This window comes from Leucopleurus acutus, assembly GCF_964270905.1.
Source record: "Leucopleurus acutus genome assembly, chromosome: 1".
Taxonomy (NCBI): Eukaryota; Metazoa; Chordata; class Mammalia; order Artiodactyla; family Delphinidae; genus Leucopleurus; species Leucopleurus acutus.
The window spans coordinates 125,964,130-125,987,577 of NC_139142.1; the positions used below are offsets into that span (position 1 = coordinate 125,964,130).

The window sequence follows — 23,448 nt, forward strand, 5'->3', positions numbered from 1 at the left end:
TTAATAAGTCCCTCTATCCCATCTTTTCTTGGGAGCAGGAAAGATAAAAATATTTGCCCCCACCCTCAAAAATATTCAAGAAAATAAGTCAATAAAATATTTTATCTATTTAGCCTCTTTAATTTACTGAGCAGATAGAAAACTATAATATTAAATTATAATTCTCTTGAAGTAGAAGAATTTGTAAAGCAAATCAATTCTCTGTAATTATTAGCAGTTCTTCCCCCTGTACTTTAAGTCTCAATTTAAAATAAATCATGCATCAATTAAAGAATATGGAATAAAATCTACCACTAACTTTAACATGAAATTTCCTTGAGCAATATACAATTTCTAGAGGCGCCAAAGGTAATCCGACTCAAGCAGCTTTCTGAAAAATAAAATTATTCAGGGACAGATTTTTATTGCAAATATTTACTCAAAAACTACTATATACAGCAGAATTTTAATAGCCATTTTAAACATTTAACATTCAGTGAAACAAAATTTTAAGAATTCAAAGCACATTTTAAGAAGTAAAAATGTAGCATTTTAAATAAAAGTTTGTTAGTACGTCAAAGCAAACTACCGTTACTCATATTATTCATTTCTATATCTATTATTTTCTATATGATAAAAAACTGAAAAAATCAATTTAGCAGCCATCTTATGGATAAATTAGGCTAAATATCCCAAACCAATTTTTTACATCCTGCTTTAGGTCCCATTTGAATTTTCTATTTTACAATTACAGAAAAAGTCACTTAAACATGGCTGAATTCATGCCAGGACATGTTTTCAGTTTACTGCTTTACAATATCTACATTAATCCATACTTTGGTTTGGTTTCCAGACCATTTTTATGGGTCTATTTCTAAAGAAGATCATTAAAACAATATTAAGAGCATAATAGCTACAGGAGTTTCAACAGTGGGTTTCTACTTTATACAACTAGTACATCAAGGGATTTCTGCACAGCTTACACACTGACAAAAAGCACAAATATAAATTTTTATTTTAATAATTTCACTTTCACTGAAAGTTTAATTAAGGTAAGCTTACAGCCTGGCAGGCTAACACTTGTATGGAGGTACACAGATTCAAATATTCTGTTTACATGCTTCTGGCAGTCTGGAATGTAATATTATATCCAAAATTAAGTTATGTTCATCCAAATTCTCATTAGATCAATGAATTTAGCATTCTAAACATGCTCCATTTACCAGTATCATACTCAAAATGAAACCTTCATTAACAAAGCCAATTGGCCATTATTTTAAATCAATTATTCCCAAAAGGTATGTGGTTTCCAAATCTCTTCCTTTAAGTTAATTGAAAAGGATGTACAGGTAATAAGGACTTTTAGTTTAGAACTGATGGAAATTTCAAAAGCTTTATTAATATAAATAATATTCAATTCATATTGACCACCAGGTTCCATAACCTCGAAAACTGCTAAATGAGACTTTTTCATTGCAAACTTAACTTTCATTAAAATCTTATTCATGTCTTAAAAACTTCTTGGAAATTCATACTAATCATGCTATTAATGATGAATTGATTTAATAACCTAGGTTGAATATACAGGTAAAGTGTATGAATGACCTCCCTCACATTTTTCTATCTCTGCACTCTGCAACAGCACCACTGAGCTCACCTGATAGCACTGTTCCAAATGCTCTTATCGTTGGTACACTAAAACTTAGAATGCCTAATTAATTTCAACTTCTTTCTTTTTCATCTGCCAGGTCTCCTGTTGTCTCTGTTGTGCTAAGGCTATTTTCTCCAGGAACGTCATCTGTTTGATCAGACACTACTTCATCAGTCTTGGCTGAAGGATCACCACTACCTTTCTGAAGAATCTCTGTGGCTTCAAACTCAAGCACTTCTGATGGAGTCAAAGGTTCCAAATGAATACTGCCTTGCTCACTAACATCAGAACTAACAGATTCAGGTTCATCTCTTTTTCTCAAAAACTGATCAATGCTAACATCACCAGATGTTAACTGCAAATCCTTAATATTCTTTGAAGAAAATCTAGCTTCACTGGCATTGCAATCTGCAATCTGATCACGTGCAATGAGGTTTTCTGAACTTTGGCACCTCTTCAACTCTGTTTCCTGACAAATGTGCTCTATTTGTTTTTCCTTTTCCACCTTATCTGCATCAATAATTGAATCATAACTGAAGATATTCTTTGAGCCAGTTTCCTGGTCTTCAAGACAGGTATCATTTTCTTTATCTGAACCTGATACACCTTCTTCACTTTTTGTTGTTGATGAGCCTTCGAATAAATGCACATCACATCCATTTTTTATTTCCTCTGAAGAAGCTTCATCTTGTTTACTGAAAAAATAAAGCTATTTATTATCTATTTCTTTATAATACAATGTATTTGAACACTATTAAAATAAAGACATTCTCTAAAAAAAAAAAAAAAAAAAGGCACACTTGCCCACCAAAAAAAAAAAGAAAATTGAGGTCCCTGGTCTTTGCCATGATGTTACAATTTAGGAGGTGGCCATGTTCTTGGGCAAAAGAGTGAGAAACTCCGTAGTCGCATATTAAAAGGAGTCTTGAGGAGTCTATTCATTGTTTTAGTTCTGGTTATCATTATTTTTATCTGTTCATACCCTTGCTTATTTTTAGTTAAAATGTAAGTGTGCTTATTAATTCGTAAGAGTCATTTAAATAAGGAATGAATATATGTGGAAAAAACCCTATTTCTCTTTTATGATTTATATGTCCTCTTGGGCTTAGAGTGTTTTCCCTATGCAAAATCAACTAAGCATTCACAAACATTTTATTGATTTTTTAACAGCCTAATTTATAAAAACATAAACACATGCCTAAAAAAATATGTAAATATAAAACATGCATACATATATGCTTATGTGTATACCTGTCTATGTGTTTACTCTTACCCCGGTGTGTTAACAGAAACTATTTAGTGAATATAGTTCCCTATGCTATATAGTAGGACCTTGTTGTTTATCTATTTTATATATAGTAGGGTGTATATGTTAATCCCAAACTCCTAATTTATCCCTCCTCCACCCCCTTTCCCCTTTGGTAACCATAATGTTTGTCTTCTATGTCTGTGAGTCTTAGAAACACGAGATTTCTAAGAGGCTCTCCAGTCCCTTATGTAGATGTAACAATGCTTATTTTAATAAAAAGAAATTTTATGATTACATTTATATTAGTTCTTACATTAATCCACCTGGAATTTAGACTTTTTCCTAATGAACTGCCCAAATATCAAAGCAATGTTATCAGATAGTCATTTATTATTTACTAAATTATATTTAAAAGGCTGTTTCTCTGCTATTTATTTTGTTCTGATGTGTCTTTTGACTATTACAGGCCAATACCACACAGTTTTAACAATTAGAAATTAACATTGTACTTTATTATCTAATAGGTCAAATCACCTACATTCTACTACTCTTCTCCCTAATAGTTTGAAAAAGTAAAAGATAATTGTACAAGGATGCTCATTAAAACAATGTTTAAAATAGTGAATACAGAAACAACCTAATATCTAACACAGCTGTGATTTTTAAAATTATGGTATTAATAAGTAGAAAAATATGAATCTTACTTTAAACACCACTAGTTTCCAAATCAAATCCAATTTGGATTTTCAACTAAATGTTCATTAACCATAAACTAATTTGGGAAATGACCTATCATGTAAGTTACTAATATATTATTTTCTATCTCAGTAAGTTTTTTTCTTCAAAATCTTCTAAATAGATGCTGCACTTTACTCATCTTGTTATTACTGTGAATTTTATCCATTATATTTTGTAATCACATGTTATTGGTATACCGGAAAGATTCTGAATTTTACACCAAGCTGCCTTAATTAATACACTGATTAATTCCAATCATTCTTAGCTCATTTTCTTGGATCTTACAGGTCAATTACATCATCTGCAAAAAATTATATTTCCCTCATTTAAATTTATAAAATTCTTATTTTTGTTCAGATCTTATTAAACTAACTATAATTTACAGAAAATGTTAAAAAATATGGATGTGACTAGTCTGCTTTTTCTAAATCCTTATTTGAATTTTTGTTAACTTTTCCCAACCAAAATTCTAGGAAAAATGCTAGGTGAAGAAAGGGCTAGATAATTTTTCTTTTCTTTTCTTTTTTTATGTGGACTATTTTTAAAGTCTTTATTGAGTTTGTTACATTGCTTCTGTTCTATGTTTTGTTTTCTTGGCAGTGAGGCATGTAGGATCCTAGCTCCCCCACCAGGGATCAAACCCACACACCCCCACCCTGCGTTGGAAGGTGAAGTCTCAACCACTGGGCCATCAAGGAAGTCCCAGGGCTAGATAATTTTTCTAGTGAAGTCTAAGAAACATCTTCAAAAGGTCTTATTCCATAATTTTCTTTTTAGAGGCAATAGATTAATTAATCTCATCAGGTTAACAAGCAGCCTACTATAAAACACACAGCATAAAGATAGAAATGGGGAAAGTACTTAATCTAAAAGACAAAATCACCTTTAGCTGGAATAAAGTTCTAATTAGAATGTTAGATTTTCTTTTGCTAAAAAAAAATTGTGAAATCTCGTGTTCTGCAGTGTTCTACTCAAGCATTAAATTTTTATTTTTTTAAAAGTTCTCTTTATTATCAATTAGAAGGTCTTTAGGATTCCCTGGCATGGTTTTTTTAAAATATTAATTAATTAATTAATTTTTGCTGTGTCGGGTCTTCGTTTCTGTGGGAGGGTTTTCTCTAATTGTGGCAAGCAGGGGCCACTCTTCATCGTGATGCGCGGGCCTCTCACTATCGCGGCCTCTTTTGTTGCAGAGCACAGGCTCCAGACGCGCAAGCTCAGTAGTTGTGGTTCACGGGTCCAGTTGCTCCGCGGCATGTGGGATCTTCCCAGACCAGGGCTCGAACCCGTGTCCCCTGCATCGGCAGGCGGACTCTCAACCACTGTGCCACCAGGGAAGCCCAAGCATTAAATTTTTAAAAACCAATACTTGAATTTTGAACCTTTTATGTTGGGATCCTACCAAAGAAGTAGCTTTACAGCTTTTTGAAAATACTTTAAAAATAAGATATTAAAATTAACTATTTGCAAGAATCGTCACCACCTTATAACCTGTAACATCTTGTAACTATTTTCATTTAATAGAGGCAATTAAAATCTGTTAACATTTTACTTACTTGTAAGTACTTTTAAAAAATTTAACAACTTATAAAATGTATTCTACATGTTTAAGATTTCAAAACTAAGGATCTGTAGTATATTTCTGTTATATTAATATTTCAAAATTTTATTTTAATTAAAAGCCATTACTAAAAGGAACACCATATACAAAATTTAAATAGCCTTTTGCCAATTAACTTAAATATAACACAGCTCAAGTATCATTTTATATACATGAATTTCATGAGATTCAGTTTTTCCTTATATTTACCTTTCAGAATTTGATGTTTCTGTTTCTCCTTCAGCCATATTAGGTCTTGAAAGTTCCTGAAATTATTAATAATAATTTTCTTTTATATTCAAAACTAAGCTTAAAGTAAACTACTTTTATTATACTAAACTTTCTAGATAAAAAGAACTTAAGTGTGCTACCTAGTATACTAAAGAAAGAGAAAAATATTTCTCAATTTAAAGTATGTATTAAAATAATTCTCATAACTAAAAGCATGATTTCAAAAATTGCTTTTTAAAAAACTTGTAAGAATTTCAGTGTACCAAAACCTTCTGAATCAAGGACATGAAACAGTTATCCAGTTATAACAATACCTGCTTTCCTTAGATTCTTTCAAATGTGGGCCATAATTATAATTACTTGAATAGAAAACTAGTAAAACACAGCTTGAATTTGAATGCGTCATCTACAGTATTTTATACACACATTAAATACAGGTACTTAGATAAAACATTTATGAAATTATGATTTTATATTTGGAGCCATGGTAACCCTTCCATTGTCAAACCAAGTAATATTAAACAATAGATAAATGAAATATTTTTGCTTATTTGAAATGTTTTTTTTGGTGAGGAAAGAATACACAAAAACCTCAGTAAGCCAGAGGCCAGCCTAACAGTTTATAACAAATTATTGAGCATATATGATATAGTATGTTAAGAACTTTACATTCACTATCTCATCACTTAATCCTCATATTAGATATTATAAACTCCATTTCTACAAATGAGAATAAAGACTGCGGGGGTTAAGTAGAAAACCAAAGGCAATACTACAGTAAGTGGTGAAGTTTCAAATCTAGGTCCAGTTCAGCCACAACAGTGATTGATTCAAATCTGTGAAAGTGATATGGTGTATTAATCACATACATGTAACATTTCCTCACTCTCCAAAAGCCCTGCTAAAATGAGGGCAAAGAAATAAAATATTTTCACTCATAAAGACCAAGAAAACATCAAAGCATACTAACTGTCAAAGAGATTTCAACAAATTTTTAGATGGATAGTGGCTGGAGGAATCGAAATTGACTTCACAGTGTGGAGGAAGTTACAACTAAATGTCTGAGCAGGGAGTGCAAGGAAAAGAGAATCAGTTTTCCCAGAGAACATAAGAGATCTGGTATTTGGAGAAATTCAGTATACTATCCAGTACATAAAAGGTAAAAATGAAGCATGAATACTGCTGAGAAATCTAAATGCTCTTTCCCCAACTCACACAACAGGTACCTATCCTTTCCTCTACCACTTAGGCCAAAGGTTAACTCTGTGAACTGGAGACAGTCTAGACTTGTGAACACCAGGAATGGCAAAGGGCAGGCATGAGGTACTGAAAGAAAACAGAAAAATTTAGTAGAGGTCCATAAACTAAAAAAAGGGACCCACATTTATCTCTCTGCCTGGCTCCCAGAATGCTAGCAGCCAGAGGAACCACTCTTCACCCCACCACCCGCAGCTGGAATCTAGAAGATTCCTCTTTGGAGAAAATTATCAGCCTCAAAGACTTTGAGAGCATCCTCCGTACCAAAGAATCAGTCAGCTCAGCAACTGATTTTCCTATGTTGAAGTCTAAACAATTACCATGCAGACTGTGCAGGCTGTATAGCACACCAATCCATGAGGCAACCTTCACAATATAATCCATGTCAGCAGTTCTCCAAGTGTGGTTCACAGACACATGGGGCCTCCAAGACATTTTCAGGAGGCATGTGAGGTTAAAATTCTTGGTACTAAAGCAGTGGTGAGTAAAAATGCTGGCATCTTAACTCAAATCAAGGCACTGACATAGAACCAAAACTGTACTAGCAGTCACTGTATTCTCCACTGGCATACACCAGCAGTAAAATTAATTTTATTAAATATCAATCACTGAATGCATGTCTTTTTAATATTCTGTGTAATGAAATACCAAATATGCATAAAGCACTCCTATTGCGCACTAAAAACACTTGGGTCTGTGACTGAGTTGCAAGCTGAACTTAGCCACATTTTTTTCATGGAACATGATTTTTATTTTAAAGAATGACTGTCAAACTATGAATATTTAGACTTGAGTATTTAGAAGACATTTTCTTTGAAACTGACAAAGTGAGCATGTCACATCAAAGAAAACAACTGACAGTATTTGTTGCCAGTAATAAAATTCAAGGAAAAATTAAATTTTAGGATAACTTGTATCCACTATTCATGAGATTAATGCTAATATTAATGAATGTGATTACCTGATATTATATAATGAAACATGTCAACACTTAGAAGATCTATGTAACTTGTGAACCAATATATTCCAAATGACTAAATGCACATTGTTATAAAATCATGCATGGATAAAAGAGCCAATCAAAGTGTAAGCCAGACCAACAGATTTTAATGTAATAGAGTACAAAAAGTTCAGTGATATGGAGTCAGATTCCACATTGCAACAAACCTTTTAAGAAAAAGTTCACTTGTCTACTTTTGATGTCATAAAAAAGAATAATCACAATTATCTGAAGAGATAAAAGTACTAGATGAGGCTGGGTATTTTTCTTATATTTCAACCAAAATAACATATCACAACAGATTGAATGCAGAAACATGAGGATCCAGTTTCCTTCTATTTAACTAGACATTAAAGAGATATGCAAAAGCGTAAAACAATTTCACTCTTCTAACTAAATTTCTTTTGTTTTGACAAAGTTATTTTTCAGAAAAATATTTGCCATTTTAAGTAACAGTATTGTAAAAATTTCATACCTTTAATTTCTAGTACTGTAAACATCAATACATTTTGAGAGTACTAAGGGGTATATATAACAGGGTTGTACCCTGTGGAGTGCTGCAGTGCACAACCTGTATGGCTATGCAAGGCAGCCCTGTCCCTGTCCAAACACAGGGTTTTCGATAAACTTTTTAGCACTTCCCTTTTATGGACAGCCAAGGATCACCACACAACTGAAGACATTCTTTACATCAGACAGATCAAAATAAACAAGAGAATAAAGAAAGAGGCTAGGAGACATCAGAGACTTTGCTGGGAACAAAATAAATATGTATAATATATTTAATATCCCTGGAGAGGTATGGAATGTTATGTCCATTAAACAAGAACAAAAAACTATGAAGACAAAACAACTGAAGAACAAATAAAAAGAACAATTCAAAACTAAATATATGGCAACTAAAATAAGCAATTAAATTTAGAAAATCTTTTTTGAAAGGTTGCATGAAAGGACAAAAAGATGGAAGGCAAGAAAGAAAATGTCATACAATCAAAAGAGTTGATGCAGGAAGTAGTGTCAGATCAATAGGAGTTTCAAAAAAAAGAGAGAACAGAGAAAATAAAAGTGAAAATTTACCAAAGAAATAAAACAAGAAAATTTCCCCCAAACAGAAATATCCAAAATTACAAAGGCTTATCAAATTCCTACCATAATGAATGAAAAAAGGATGATGGGTGAACATATGAAATTTCAAAACACCTGAGATAAAGATAATCATTAAAGTTGCCAGAAAGAACAAAATAACATAAACACAAAGAAAGTGGACCAAAAATGGCATCAGACTTAACGAAAACAATACTTTCAAACATGCATAGGAAAAATGTTTTCTATGTACTTCAGCCAAACTATCATTAGAGTAAATACAGTTTTAAATTTACACTAAGTGAAAAAAGAATCAACCTTTCTGTGGAAGTTGTTAGAGGACATGTTTCATCAAAATAAGGAGTAAAACAAGAAAAGAGGAACTCACAGTTCAGGAAACAGGATATCCAACACAAGAAAGTGGCAAAGTAAAATCCTGATACAACAAATTATGCATTAGGCTTAGACAGCAACTAGTTTAAACTAAAGTAGATTGGAGAGAAGATCTCCAGGCCCTCCAACAATTTTTTTTTGATGTGTGTGAACATTTAGAAAAAATACTTCCAAACATTAGACAACATATCGCAAATTTTAAAAAACCGCATTAGGTGCACAGAAGACTAAACAAATCAGTAAAAATATATTTTTACCCAGAAAAGTAAAATAAAGTATAGGAAAGAAAATCATAGTATACTTCCTGGCTCAGTATACATAATGGTCTCAAAAACTGTGATGTTAACTATGCTGACATCAGTGCTATGCCAAGCCATATAGAAACAAGAGATAAAATACACATAACATAAAATTTACCATCTTAACCGTTTTTAAATGTATAGTTCACTGGTATTAAATACATTCACATTGTTATGCAATCATTACCACCATCCATCCCCATAACTTTTTTCATTTTGTAAAACTGGAACTCTACACCCATTAAACAATAGCTCCTTATTCTCCCCTCCCCACAGCCTCTGGCAACCACCACTATACTCTCTCTTTTATTTTGTTTAAGTATCTCATACAAATGAAATCACATAATATCTGTCTTCTTGTGACTGGCTTATTACAGTAGCAAAATGTCCTCAATATTGCAGAATCCCCTTCCTTCTTATGGCTGAATATTCCATGGTATGCATATACCACATTTTGCTTATTCTTTCATCTATTGATGGACACTTGGTTTACTTCCATGTTTTAGCTATTGTGAATAATGCTGCTATGAAAATAGGAGTACAAATATCTCTTCAACTCTTTGCTTTCAAGTCTTTGGGGTACAGTATACCCAAAAGAGGAATTGCTGGATCATATAATTTTTTTGAGGAGCTGCCATACTGCTTTCCACAATGGCTGTACCATTTTACATTACCAGTAACAGTGTATAAAGCTTCAATTTCTCCACATCAGCATCAACACCTGTCTTCTGGTTTTGGAGTTATTTGTGGTTTTGTGTGTGTGTGTGTGTTTATGTGTCTGTGGGTTTTTTGTTTTTTGTTTGTTTTAACAGTAGTCATCCTAATGGGTGTGAGGTGGTATCTCACTGATTTGCATTTCTCTAATGATTAGTGATGTTGCACATCTATGGGTTTATTGGCCATTTGTATATCTTCTTTGGAGAAATGCCTGTTCAAGTCATTTATGCATTTTTGAATTGGGTTGTTTATGTTGTTATTGAGTTTTATGAGTTCTCTATATATTCTGGATATTAATTCCTTATCAGATATATGACTTGCAAATATTTCCTCCCATTCTATGGGTTGCCTTTTTATTCACTGTATAGTATATTTGATGCACAAAATTATTAATTTGTACAATTTTTTTCTTTAATTACCTGTGCTTTGGTGTAATAACCAAAAATCACTACCAATTTCAATGTCATGAAGTTTTTGTCCTTTGTTTTATTCTAAGAACTTTATTATTTTAGGTCTTACATTTAAGTCCCTTATCAATTTTGAGTCAATGTTTGTATATAGTGCTGGGTAAGAGTACAACTTAATTCTTTTGCATATGGATATCCAGTTTTCCCAGCATCATTTATTAAAAAGACTGTCCTTTTCCCATTGGTCTTGGCACCCCCATAAAAATGATTTGACCATACATACAAAGGTTTATTTCTGGGCTCTCTATTCTATTCCTTTGGTCTATAGGTCTGTCTTTATCCCAATACCACACTGTTTTGTTTACTGCAGCTTTGTCATAAATTTTAAAAGCAGGACATTTGAGTGCTGCAGTTTTTTTCTTCTTTTTCAAAGTTGTTTTGGCTATTTGAAGTCCCTTGAGCTTCCATATAAATTTTAGGATGAGTTTTTCTATTTCTGCAAAAAATATCTTTGGGATTTTTGCAGGGATTGCAATAAATCTGTAGATTGTTTTGGGTACTATTGGCATTTAACAACATTAAGTCTTCCAATCCATGAACATGGGTTGTCTTTCCATTTTTTTTTTTTTTTGTCTTCTCAAATCTCTTTCAGTAAAGTTTTATAGTTTCTTTGTAGAAGTCTTTTACCTCTTTGATTAAGTACATTCCTATGTATTTTATTCTTTTTTATGCTATTAAAGTTGTATTGTTTTGTAATTTTCTTTTCAGATTGTTCATTACTTGTGTATAGAAATACAACTGATTTTGTGTGCTGACTTTGTGTCCTGCTATTTACTTTACTGAGTTAATGTAAGTTCTAATAGGGTTTTGTATGAAATCTTTAGGGTTTTCTATATATAAAATGGTATCATCTGCTAACAGAGATAATTTTACTGCTTTTCGAAGTTAGATGTCTTTTATTTCTTTTTCTTGACTAATTGCTCTGGCTAAAACTTCCAGTACTATGTTGAAAAGAAGTGGTGAAAGTGGACATCTTGCTTTGTTCTTAATCTTAGAGGAAAATCTTTTAGTCTTTTACCATTGAGTATGATGTTTGCTGTGGGTTTTTCTTATATGGCTTTATGATGTTGAAGCAGTTTCCTTCTGTTTCTAGGTTGTTGAGCATTTTTAACATGCAAGGGTGCTGAATTTTGTCAAACACCATGTCTGCATCAATTGAGGTGATAATGTGGTTTTTGTTGCTTCCTTTCATTGACGTGGCTTATTACATTGATCAATTTTCATATATTGAACCAGTCTTGCATTCCAGGAGTGAATTCCATTTGTTCATGGTATATAATCCTTTTAATATATTGCTTAATTCTGTTTGCTAGTATTTTGTTGAGGATACTTGCATCAATGTTCATAAGGGATATTTATCTGTAGTTTTCTTTTCTTGTATTGTCTTTGTCTGGCTTTGGTATCAGGGTAATGCTGGCCTCACAGAATGAGTTTAGAAATATTTCTTCCTCTTCAACTTTGGAAAAGTTTGAAAGAAGTGGTCTTAGTTCTTATTTAGATGTTTGTTAGAATTCACTAAAGAAGTCATCAGGTCAAGGGGTTTTCTTTGTTAAGAGATTTTTGATTACTCATTCAATCTCCTTACGAGTTATGGATCTACTCACATTTTCTATTTCTTCATGATTTAGTCTTGCTAGGTTTTGAGTTTCTAGCAATTTGTCCATTTCATGTAGGTTATCCAATTTGTTGACACAGAGTTCATAGTACTCTCTTAAGATCATTTTTATTTCTATAGAAATGGTAGTAATGTACCCACTTTCATTTCTGATTTTAGTAATTTAAGTCTTCTCTCTTTTTAAGCATTTCTGGCTAAAGGTTTATCAATTTTGTTGACCTTAGCAATGAACCAACTTTTCTCTATTGCTTTCTATTCTCTGTTTCATTTATTCCTGTGCTAATTTTACTTCTTTCCTTCTGCCAGCTTTGGATTTAGTTTCTCCTTCTTTTTCTAGTTCCTTAAGTTGTACAGTTAGGTTGCTGCTTTGAGATCTCTCATTTTTTAATATAAGGATTTACAGCTATATATTTCCATTTTAGCATCACTTTCACTGCATTTTAGAAGTTTTGGAATGTTGTATTTTTCTTTTCATTCTTATCTAAGTATTTTCTGATTTATTCTTTGATCCATTGGTTGTTTTAAAGTGTATTGTTTAACTTCTAAAATCTGGTGAATTTTTCATTTTTCCTTTTATTATTGATTTCTAATTTAATCCTGTGATCAGAGAAGATACTTTGTATGACATCTATCTTTTAAAATCCACTGAGATTTAATTTGTGGCTTACTATATGGTATATCCTGGAAAATATCCCACGTGTACTTGAGAAAAATGTGTATCCTGTTGTTGCTGGGTAGAGTGTTATGTGTATGTCTAGTAGGTTTATTAAGTCTTCTACTTCCTTACTTATATCTAATTATTCTATCAATTATTGTGAGTAGAGTACTGAAGTCTCCATCTATCACTGTAGAATTGTCTATTTTTCCCTTCAACTCTGTGAGTTCTTGCTTCATATAAATTGGCAGTCTGTCAGTAGGTGTGTAAATATTCATAATTGTTATATCTTCTTGCTGTAGTAAACTTTTTATTAATATATAATGTCCTTTTTCTCTTGTAAGCTTTTTTGATTGAAAGTCTATTTTGTCTGATATTAGTAAAGCCATCCATACTCTCTTTTGGTTACTATTTGCACGGACTATCTTTTTCATCCTTTCACTTTCAGCTTGTGTCTTTGAATTTCAAGTGAGTCTCTTGTATACAGCATGTAATTGGATCATGTATTTTTTTATCCATTCTGCCAACCTCTGTCCTTTGATTGGAAAGTTTAATACATTAACATTTAGATTAATTACTGATAAGGAGGGACTTATTTTGTCATTGGGCTATTTGTTTTCTATGTATCTTATTACTTTTTTTTGGCTCTCATTTCCTTCATTACTGACTTCTTTTCTGTTTAGTTGATTTTTTTGTAGTGAAATGTTTAAAATATTTTCTCATTTCCCCTTGTGTATATTCTATAGCTATTTTCTTTATGCTTACTTTGAGGATTACATGTAATATCCTAAAGTTATAACCCTCTAATCTGAATTTATAGCAGCTAATTTCAATAACATACCAAAACTCTGTTCCTTTATAGTTCCATCCCCGTTCCTTTTGGTTGCTGATGTCAGAAAATTACATCTTTATTCATTGTATACCTAGATATAAACTAAATGCATTAGTCACCTAAATTATGCAGGAAACAAAATTAGAAGTTACAAACCAAAGTTAGAGAAATACTAAATTTTACACTAAAAAATTGTCTTTTTTCTTTAAATGCATTCATCTCTTAACTCATGTAGAAAACAAAAAGTACAGCTACAAATCACTGTTACAAAATACTAGCTTTTATAATTTCCCATGCACTTACCTTTATTGAGATCTTTATTTTGCCACAGAGCTTTGAGTTGTCATGTACTGTCCTTTCATTTCACCGTGCAGGACTCCCTTGAGCACTTCTGGCAGGGCCGATCTAGTGGTCAAGAACTCTCTCAGTTTTGTTTACGTGAGAATGTCTTAATTTCTAACTTTTGAGTGACAGAATTGCTGGATAGAGGATTCCTGAGGTTTTCTTTTTAGCACTTTGAATATACCGACCCACTGCCTGTTGGCTTCCAAAGTTCTTGATGAGAAGTCTGTGGATAATTTTATTGAGAATCCCTTGTATGTAATGATTCAATTCTCTTTGCTGCTTTCAAGATTCTCCTTACCTTTTGGAAGTTTAATTATAACGTGTCTTAGTGTGGGTCTTTTTCAGTTCATCTTACTTGGAATCCGTTGTGCTTTCTGAATGTTTACATTCATGTATTTCATCAAATTTTGGAAGTCTGCAGTCATTACTTCTTCAAATATTCTCTCTTTTCCTTCTGGGACTCTCATGATGCAAATGTTGGACTACTTAACGGTGTCCTAAAGCTCCCTTAGGTTCTGTTCACTTTTCTTCAATCTGTTTTCTTTCTGTTCCTCAAACTCAATAATTTCTATTGTCTTATCTTCAAGCTGGCCGATTCTTTCTTCTGTCTGCTCAAATCTGACTTTGAATCCCTCTAGTGAATTTTTCATCTTCAGTTATTGCACTTTTCATCTCCAGAATTTCTTTTTGGTTTCTTTTAGGTTTTCTATCCCTTTATTTATATTTCCACTTTGTTCACATACTGTTTTCTTGACTTTCTCCACACATTCCTTTTGTTCTCTGGGCATCTTTAAGACAGTTGTTTTAAATTCTTTGTCTAGTATATCTGCCATTATGTCTTTTTCAGGAAAAGTTTCTGTTGATATTTTTTTGTTTTGAATGGACCATACTTGCCTGTTTCTTTGTATACTTTGTGATTTTTTGTTGAACACGGGACAGTTGAGTCTAATAATGTAGTAACTCTGGGAATCAGATTATTCCCCTTGCCCAGCATTTGCCTGTTTTATTTTAATTTTTATTGTTGTAGGCTGTCTCTGTTCCCAAATCACCCTGAGGTGTAAACTTAAGGTCTTCGTATGTCTTTTCTGAGCCTTTCCCTGGGCATATGCAATCTCTTTCTAATTTTACCCACATACACAGTTGTTTTTGAATGTCCTAGTCTTTAACGTCTGACTCCTGAAAGGGGGAAAAGTGAAAAATGAAGGGAGAAAAAGGGCTGTCCACTTAAATTCCTTGGAAGTCACTTCAGCTGGAGGGGAAGGCGCTTGCAACAATGGGGGAGAGGTGCAACAATAATGTGCCCACTTCTTTGTCTGCAACTCCTTGATAAGAAGCAGCAATCAGATTCCCAGTATCTGGAGGACAAGGTCTTTTTTGCCCACTCTGGCTCCCATAAGTTGTGTGCAAGCTGCTCCAGGAACATGTGCACAGCTGCCTGCCATATGGCTGCTACAGTGCTAAGGGCTTAAATTGATGGAAATTAACTGCAATTCACTCTCCAAGTCTTCGCCTGGAAGTTGCAAGCCTTCAACAGACTTTAGAGCTTCAAAATAGTTATATCAGATAGATTCAATCTGTGCAATTGCTGTCTAGGTGGGGAGCCAGATTCCTGGTACTTCCTACTGTGCCATCTTCCCACAACTCTCCTCTCTGTATATTTTTTAAAGTTTTTTCCCCCAGAACATTAAAGTAGTTGAAAAATATTGAAAAGTTGAAAAGTAGATATATTAAACTCACAATAGTAGTTGAAGTTTAAACATTTTATGCCTACCAAAACCAGAATTTATTATCATTTTACTTTTCTGGCTTTAGTGGAAGCAAGCACATCAATAACATTTTTAAAGTCTAATTCTTTTCTTACCTTGTTTCAAATAAGTAAATTGCCATGCTTGGCAATTTCTCTTGACCAAGTGACAATTCTAAATAATTTAAAATTAACTTCAGCTTACTGAAACTTCTTTTGCAGGATGCTACTGTGGCTGGTATTGTTTTAAAATTTTGAACACCACTTTGTTAATCAGTTTTAGAAGACCCAAATATAGGCTTACATTATATCACAATTTATTAATATTGTATATTGCTTTAAACAATTCCACATGAAATTTCTATAGAATTTAAATTGTCAAAATATTTAAGAACTGGGTCAGTAGCTGCTTTTTGTAAATCAGATGTAATCTACGGAAAATAACTTTTCTCCAGTTTAAAAGTTCAAAATCTGAAGACATTTCATTTAATTTTTCATATACCTGTTTCAAATATGAAGTTAGGTCATTTATAACATAATGTCTACTTGATCAGCACTTTTCCCATAATTATCAATACTCTCACTTAGTGATTCATGCATTTTCAATTTCTTTTTCACTTATTTTCAAATTCAGGAAGAATATTCACATCTCTTGCTCAAGATTTACATTCACTGAACACACTTTCAAAATTACTTTCATTTGTGGTAAGGAAAGGAATAGGATTTTTATTAAGCACAGAACTTTATATATGGTCATGCTTTCTAACTGTAAAGCTTTATTAAACTTTTGCCACTTTGTTCAAAATACCATCCCATATAGATAATGTGTAAAAATCTGTAATATTCTTGTAACAAGATGCTTTTGATCTCAATATAGTGTATTCTGACATTTGATATATCTTTTCATATCTGATACACATTTCTAATTTGTGTGCAAAGTATCAAGTATCTTGATTGCATTTAATCTTGATGCCCATCAGGTATCTGTGATTTTAATGTTGTTTTCAGAATTGACAAGAATATTCCATCTGTTCACTGTATTACCCCAGTCCTAAAATATGTATCCTTTGTACAATACTAAAAAAAAGATGATCATATTTGAATTCACAAATGTAGCATTCTTTGTATTAAATTATGATTATGAGCTGGGCAAGGCACAAATTTGGCATAATTATTTTGGGGGAGAAATACTGTCTTATACACACTTGTATACATGTGCCTTATCTATTCCATTATCATATCTTGGCCAGGACAATTTTCTTACATAAGCATCAACTCTTGCTAACTTACTGATAATGTGATAAGCTAGACCATATCTAGTTTTTTTTTTTTAAATAACAGCTTTAATGAGATATAATTAATCCAGTTTTTCATTTTGTTGCAATTAAGTCAAAACTTTCTTCTCTTGCAATGACATCATTCTTAATGTAAATATACCTAGTAATCATAAACATTAATTCATGATGTACTATAGCTGGTTTATAATCAAAAAGTAAGAAAAATTATTTTGCTTCTTTTATTCTTCTTAGTATTTCAGATTTAACATGATTTCCTAATAACATTATAAATTTGCTTTGAATTTTACTACACAAATGAAACACATAATATTTATAATGATTAGCTGTATGATTTTAATGTCCTTAGTTCAACTGAATTTAGAACTTTCCAGCATCTGAGCTTCCAATAATTTCTTGTGCTACTTTGAGAAATAAATTATTTTTGCACGAAACATACAATATGTAAAATCACTCACACATATTTTATCACATTCTGTAAAGCATCATCTATTAAACTATCAGTCTAAATATACATTAAAAAACACTTCCATTTAAAAAAATCATCATGATGAAATATGATTTTTTCATTATCACAAATTCTGTTTAAATTTTTCCAATCTTTGAAACCACTTTTTGAGTTGCAAATATTTGATTCTGTTGTAATTTTTGCTAAAAAGAATGCACAGGAAACACAAACTAAAGACAAAGATTCTTTGGAATAAATGAGCCAGTCACAATGAATTAACTCACCACTAGACAATTTTTTAAAAGACCCATCTTTTGAAAATCTTTGCCCACCATGTGAAACACATATTCTACAATCTGCATCTTGTTCTTGGATGGTCCCCTGCTCTATTAAAATCATTTTACTTTATTAGAAACAGGTGACCATGATGAAGAATTAAACATTTAATTCAAATAGCATCTTCTATTTTCTTGCACATGCTTATATTCACTAGCTTCTGAAATTTCTAACATGCCATTATCTTATCTTTTTTGCACAATTCAAAGAAAATTCTTTATTTAACTCTATATTTCATAGTAATTCTATTCTAATAGTGTCAGTGTTAGAGATTTCATTTTAAGTAGCTGGAATATTTTTTTCTACCAAACCTGTTACTGTGCCCTATAATTTTGATCAATTTCTTGATGCATGCATTTTTCTTCTTTTTCTAAACAATGGATCACTTGAGTTTTTAAATGCCATATTTATTTTTAAGAATTTTAGTATAAATTTTAAATATATTTATTTTTAATTAATACATTCAGTTAAATATAACAATTAATTTATATGAATTAGTTCATATAAATTATAATATTTAACAGGTCTCCATAAACATTTGTATGAAAAATACAAAAATCAATAATTACAAACAATAGAAAACTACATACCAGGTTTCCAGAACAATGGGGTGAAAAAAAAGTAGTGAAAAATATTTTTTATATAAACAAGTGAGTAACAGTAAATTATCACTGTTTTAAGTGAAGAAAGTATAAAGTTTCCTGGTAAGAAAATACTTTTTCAGAAAATTTTCACATTTCATCAAATTTATTTATGAAAGGTCAAATATATTAATAAATAAAATTTGTATTACTTACCTTAGTACCCTTAACAATATTGTAAAAAAAATCATATAAACATGTATTTTTAATTTAAAAAAAGTTTACCTTTTACTTAGCAGTACCATGTGAAGCTACAAACAATGAAAACAACTTGTCACCTTCCCTCATGACTGAACAAGGACCATCAAAAAAGCAGAAGTGAGACCTTGATGTTCTTGTGTCCCCCATGTGCATTGACTCTCAGGGTCATAAAAGTGCAAGGCTGGATGCTGTCTTTAATTTCAATTTTGAAATTATGTTCATTATGGATTACTCTGCATTAATTTTTATTCTTAAACATATTAAAACAAAATATTTATCTGATTATTGAATTTTTTGTAGCTCCCTTGAATTTTTTGCCAGAGGTGAGGTCTCACTTGCCTCATTCTAATTCTGGCCCTGGCTGCGATGCTGGGGTTGGGGGGATAAAGGAAAGTAGGGATGGTGGTCTAGAGAAGCAAATTCTTAATTACTGTAACAGTAAGTCCTAGTTGAAAAAAAGACAAATAAAAATATGGTTACATTATTTAGAAATATGGAGATAAATATTTCATCAAATAGCTAAAAGAGTTGAAAATAGCTACCTCTGAAGAGTTGGATGGAAAAGGGTGAGGGAGATGAGTTACTATTTTTATGATAAACTAGCCACACAAATTTTTAACTTTTAATTCGATAAAAATAAAAAGTAATTTTACAAAGTCTGAAACTCTCAAGTGTCTGAAAAAGTTACAAAGCAAAAAGCAATAAAAACAGAACAAAAAAGAAAAACAAAAACCTTAGAAATTCTTTATGGATAGCCCCAAGTAGTCTTACAGAAATAGGCTATAGGGTTAATTTGCCATTTCATTAGTGAAATCACAGGGGACCTCTATTTTGTATATTATGTGTATGTTTGAATTGAGAAAAGAATATTTTTAAAAAGAGAGAGAAAAAACACCATAAAGTCACCCTGAGAGGACTCTTGTGTGTACCTACCATACCTGATATGCTTGGAATATGGTAGTTATCTTATTGGATTACAATTCTTTCATGTCTAATTTTCCTACTAGATTTTGACCACCTTGGGGATAGGCAAATAATTTTATTAATCTTTGTTCCCAATATAAAGATTCCTGGAACATGCTATCAAGTGTTTCCTAATAGCCTTGAAGGAAGCAACGAAAGAGAAAGGCATCTGTACCCACCTTCTCTCTCTTACCTCTCTACTTAGTTATAATGAAACTACACTAACCATCAGACTAGAGGAGAAGAGTTATGGTGTATATATGTGTGTGTGTGTGTGTGTGTGTGTGTGTATATATATATATATATATATATATAGTTAGAATATAAAAGCAGTAAAATGTTGCAGTGTATAGAATATACATGGTAGCAGAACAGAGATTGTTTTAGAAACTCACCATATAATATGAATTCCAAATACAATCTAGCATATGAAAGGAATTAATTTTGAAAGAGGAAATGTAAAACTATACAAATGAAAAAGTGACAACAGGAAAATATTATTGGGGTACAACATTGATTCCACTACAAGCCATCTGATCAAAATCTTGAAGAATAATTCAAGCTATCCACCATCTCACATGTGTACTTAAACACCTGGGTCTATTCGAGGGACTATCCACACCACATATATTTGAAAGAAGTACCGGACCAAAACTGTTCTATGTGGTCTTCCATTCAATATGGCTTCCTTTAACTCTGCTTATGGCCTACTAAATTTTTAGCATAAGCTTTTTTTCTTTTAACAAAAAATAAACTTAAGAAAGTTGGTTTATGTAAGAAAAGGTTAGTTTTACTTGACACAGATGCAACAGGGCAATCAAAGGAAAGTAAGAGTTTGATGATTTATTCAAGTATGAATGCATCAGGAAAGAATCAGTGGATGATGTTATGAAATGATGAATTCGTAAGTTTTCTTCATGTCCATGCTTTTATGTATTTGGAAAGAAGAGAGGCAAACTCTGTTGTCCCCAGGGTACATGGGCCAACTGGGTGATGGAAGAAAACATTTCTATTCTCAAGACCCAGAGACACAGAGACAGCTTGAGAGCCTGAGAACAACAGAGAACATCACAGCAATCCCCACCACCCACCACTGGGCTAGCAAACATCAAATAACAAGCAACAGCAGTACTGCTGGAAGAAAGGTAAGAGTGTAGAGAGAGAGAGACAACCTCTGTGGCTCAGTCTCACAAGGAAAGGCTAAAACTGAGTGTGGAGCAATGATACTGAGAAAAAAACCTCCAGTAATATAACTTCCACCCTAAGCGCAAGGAAATACTACAAGAATTGAACTTGGCAGTATATGGAGGGTAACAATAGTGATAAAAATAACAAAACCCTGGCCTTCCCTGGTGGCGCAGTGGTTGAGACTCCGCCTGCCGATGCAGGGGACACGGATTCGTGCCCCGGTCCGGGAAGATCCCACATGCCGTGGAGCGGCTGGGCCCGTGAGCCATGGCCGCTGAGCCTGCGCGTCTGGAGCATGTGCTCCGCAACAGGAGAGGCCACAACAGTGAGAGGCCCCCGTAACGCAAAAAAAAAAAAACAACCACCACCCAAGTCAACTCACTACTAGGTAGACCAAATCCCACACTAATGGCCCAACATGAGAAAAATCATGCCCATTTTCAGATATAAATACTATTTATCTCAGTCGTACACATTATGTCTTGCTTTCAACCAAACATACACAGAAAAAGCAAAGGAAAAAAACCAAAAGTACACTGTCAGAAGATAAAACAATTAGCAGAACCAGACTTAGACACAACCCAGCTGTTGGAACTATCAGACAGAAAAATTTAAATTACTATAATTAATATGTTAAATGCTTTGGTAGAAAAAGGAGGACAACATGCATGATCAGATAGGAATTTTATCAAAGATCAGAAACTGTAAGAATCAATGCAAATGCTAGGAAAAAAACCCCAAACAAACCACAATCACAGAAATGAAAAATGTTTTTGATGTGTTCAACAGTAGACCTTACACAGCTGAAAAATGAATCTGTAAATAGGTCAATAGATAAAAATTACCCAAACTGAAACACTAAGAAAAAAAAGTGTGGTGGGAGGCGGGGAGGAGGGGATGGGGAGACTAGAACAGGGCATCTAAGAACAGGGATTAATATCAAATGGTATAACATATGTGAAATTGAAACTCCAGAAGTAGAAGATACAGGACAAGTCAGAGAATACTGATCAGGACAAATGCCAAAAATAAATACATAAACATATAAATAAACAACTGAGCAAACCAGACTTAGACACATCATGTTCAAACTGATAAGAACTAAAGATAAAGACAAAATCTTGAGGGCAGCCAAAGAAAACTGACACATTACATACATATATAGAAACAAAGATAAAAATTACAGCAAGACATCACATCAGAAAATATGCATGCCAAGAGACAATAAAATGACTTCTTTAAATGCTGAAAGAAAACAGTTAACCCAGAATTCTATACTCACCAAAAACTTACTTTCAAAAATGAAAAATAAAGATTTTTTTTGAAGGAAAAAAGCATGGAAGAAGTAATCACCAGTAGATATGCAGTATGACATATTTCAAAGGAAGTTGTTTAGGCAAAAGGAATGTGATATTAGAAAGAAACCAAGAGCTACATAAAGAAATGAACACTAGAAATGGAAAAAAATGAAGGTGAATACAAAATTTTTTAAGTATTTAATTGCTCTAAAAGACGATTTAAAGTAAAAATGGTAACACTGTATTCTGTCTTTATAACCTACTTAAAAGTAAAATATATGACAACATTAGAAACAAAAAGAACACACAAACTATCGATATTGGAAATAAAAGAGAGGATTATCACTGCAGACCCGACAGGCATTAAAAGATAAGGGAATACAACAAACAACTGTTTACATATAAATTCAACATTATAGATAAAATGTACCGATTCCTCAAAAACCACAAACACCAAAACTCACTCAAGAATAAACAGATAACCAAGAAATCCTATATCTAGTAAAGACATTTATTTGTAGTTAAAAACATGTCAAACAAATGAAAACTTTCCGTGGGATAAAAGAAAGCCACTTGGGAGAAGGCTGATACTGTCTAGGTTTCACTTATTCACTCTACAAAATAGAAATGCTGAACCTGCCTCACTTCATTATACTCAGAAAGAGACAAGTAACATTAAGCAATATTTCAAAAACTGACACCAAGAAAACACGTATATAAGCAAAATTATTTCTATACTCATACATTAGACTGCCCAGTACGTAACATTTATATGATAACCATGAGTGTTATATTCAGAGTGCCTGTTTAAGATAGCTAAAATGTATTTAATATATATTCAAAATATTTCTATTTTAAAAATTATTTAAATCTTTTTGAGTCTTCTAAAAAGATTAATTTTCCAATGTGTCAAATGTTTGATATTTTAATAATTTCATAATTTTTAAGTCATAAATTTATCTCCATTAATTATTAGTTGAACTAAATAACAGGCAAGTGAAATATAATAATGCCTTTGTCAAAATAAAACACTTTACAATTTTACCGAGGGTTAAATATTTTTATATATAATGAAAACAAAAAATCTCAAGTTTTTTCTTTCTGATAACATACCAATAATTGTTAGTGATGTACACACATTGAGTTGAAGTGTTTTAAAAATCACATGCACAATACTTTCAATTGTGTAAATCTTTAAGAGATATCAAATATAACATAATTTA

The 23,448-nt window shown here is 32.2% G+C and overlaps 1 protein-coding gene across 7 annotated transcripts in view; it reads right to left on the reverse strand.

Moving 5' to 3' along the window:
- Window positions 1-313: 313 nt before the first annotated feature.
- Window positions 314-23,448, reverse strand: part of ZNF280D (zinc finger protein 280D) — a 156,625-nt gene continuing 133,490 nt past the window's right edge. For 6 of the 7 annotated variants that reach the window (XM_082846422.1, XM_082846426.1, XM_082846421.1 and 3 more), the window contains 2 exons: window positions 5,428-5,483; window positions 472-2,325 (listed from right to left, as the gene is read on the reverse strand). In XM_082846422.1, the coding sequence (XP_082702548.1) occupies window positions 1,701-2,325; window positions 5,428-5,483 (681 nt within the window). In that variant the 3' untranslated portion in view covers window positions 472-1,700. Of the gene's footprint in view, window positions 371-471; window positions 2,326-5,427; window positions 5,484-23,448 lie in introns of those variants that run through there. The other variant, XR_014326447.1, reaches the window with a different exon arrangement.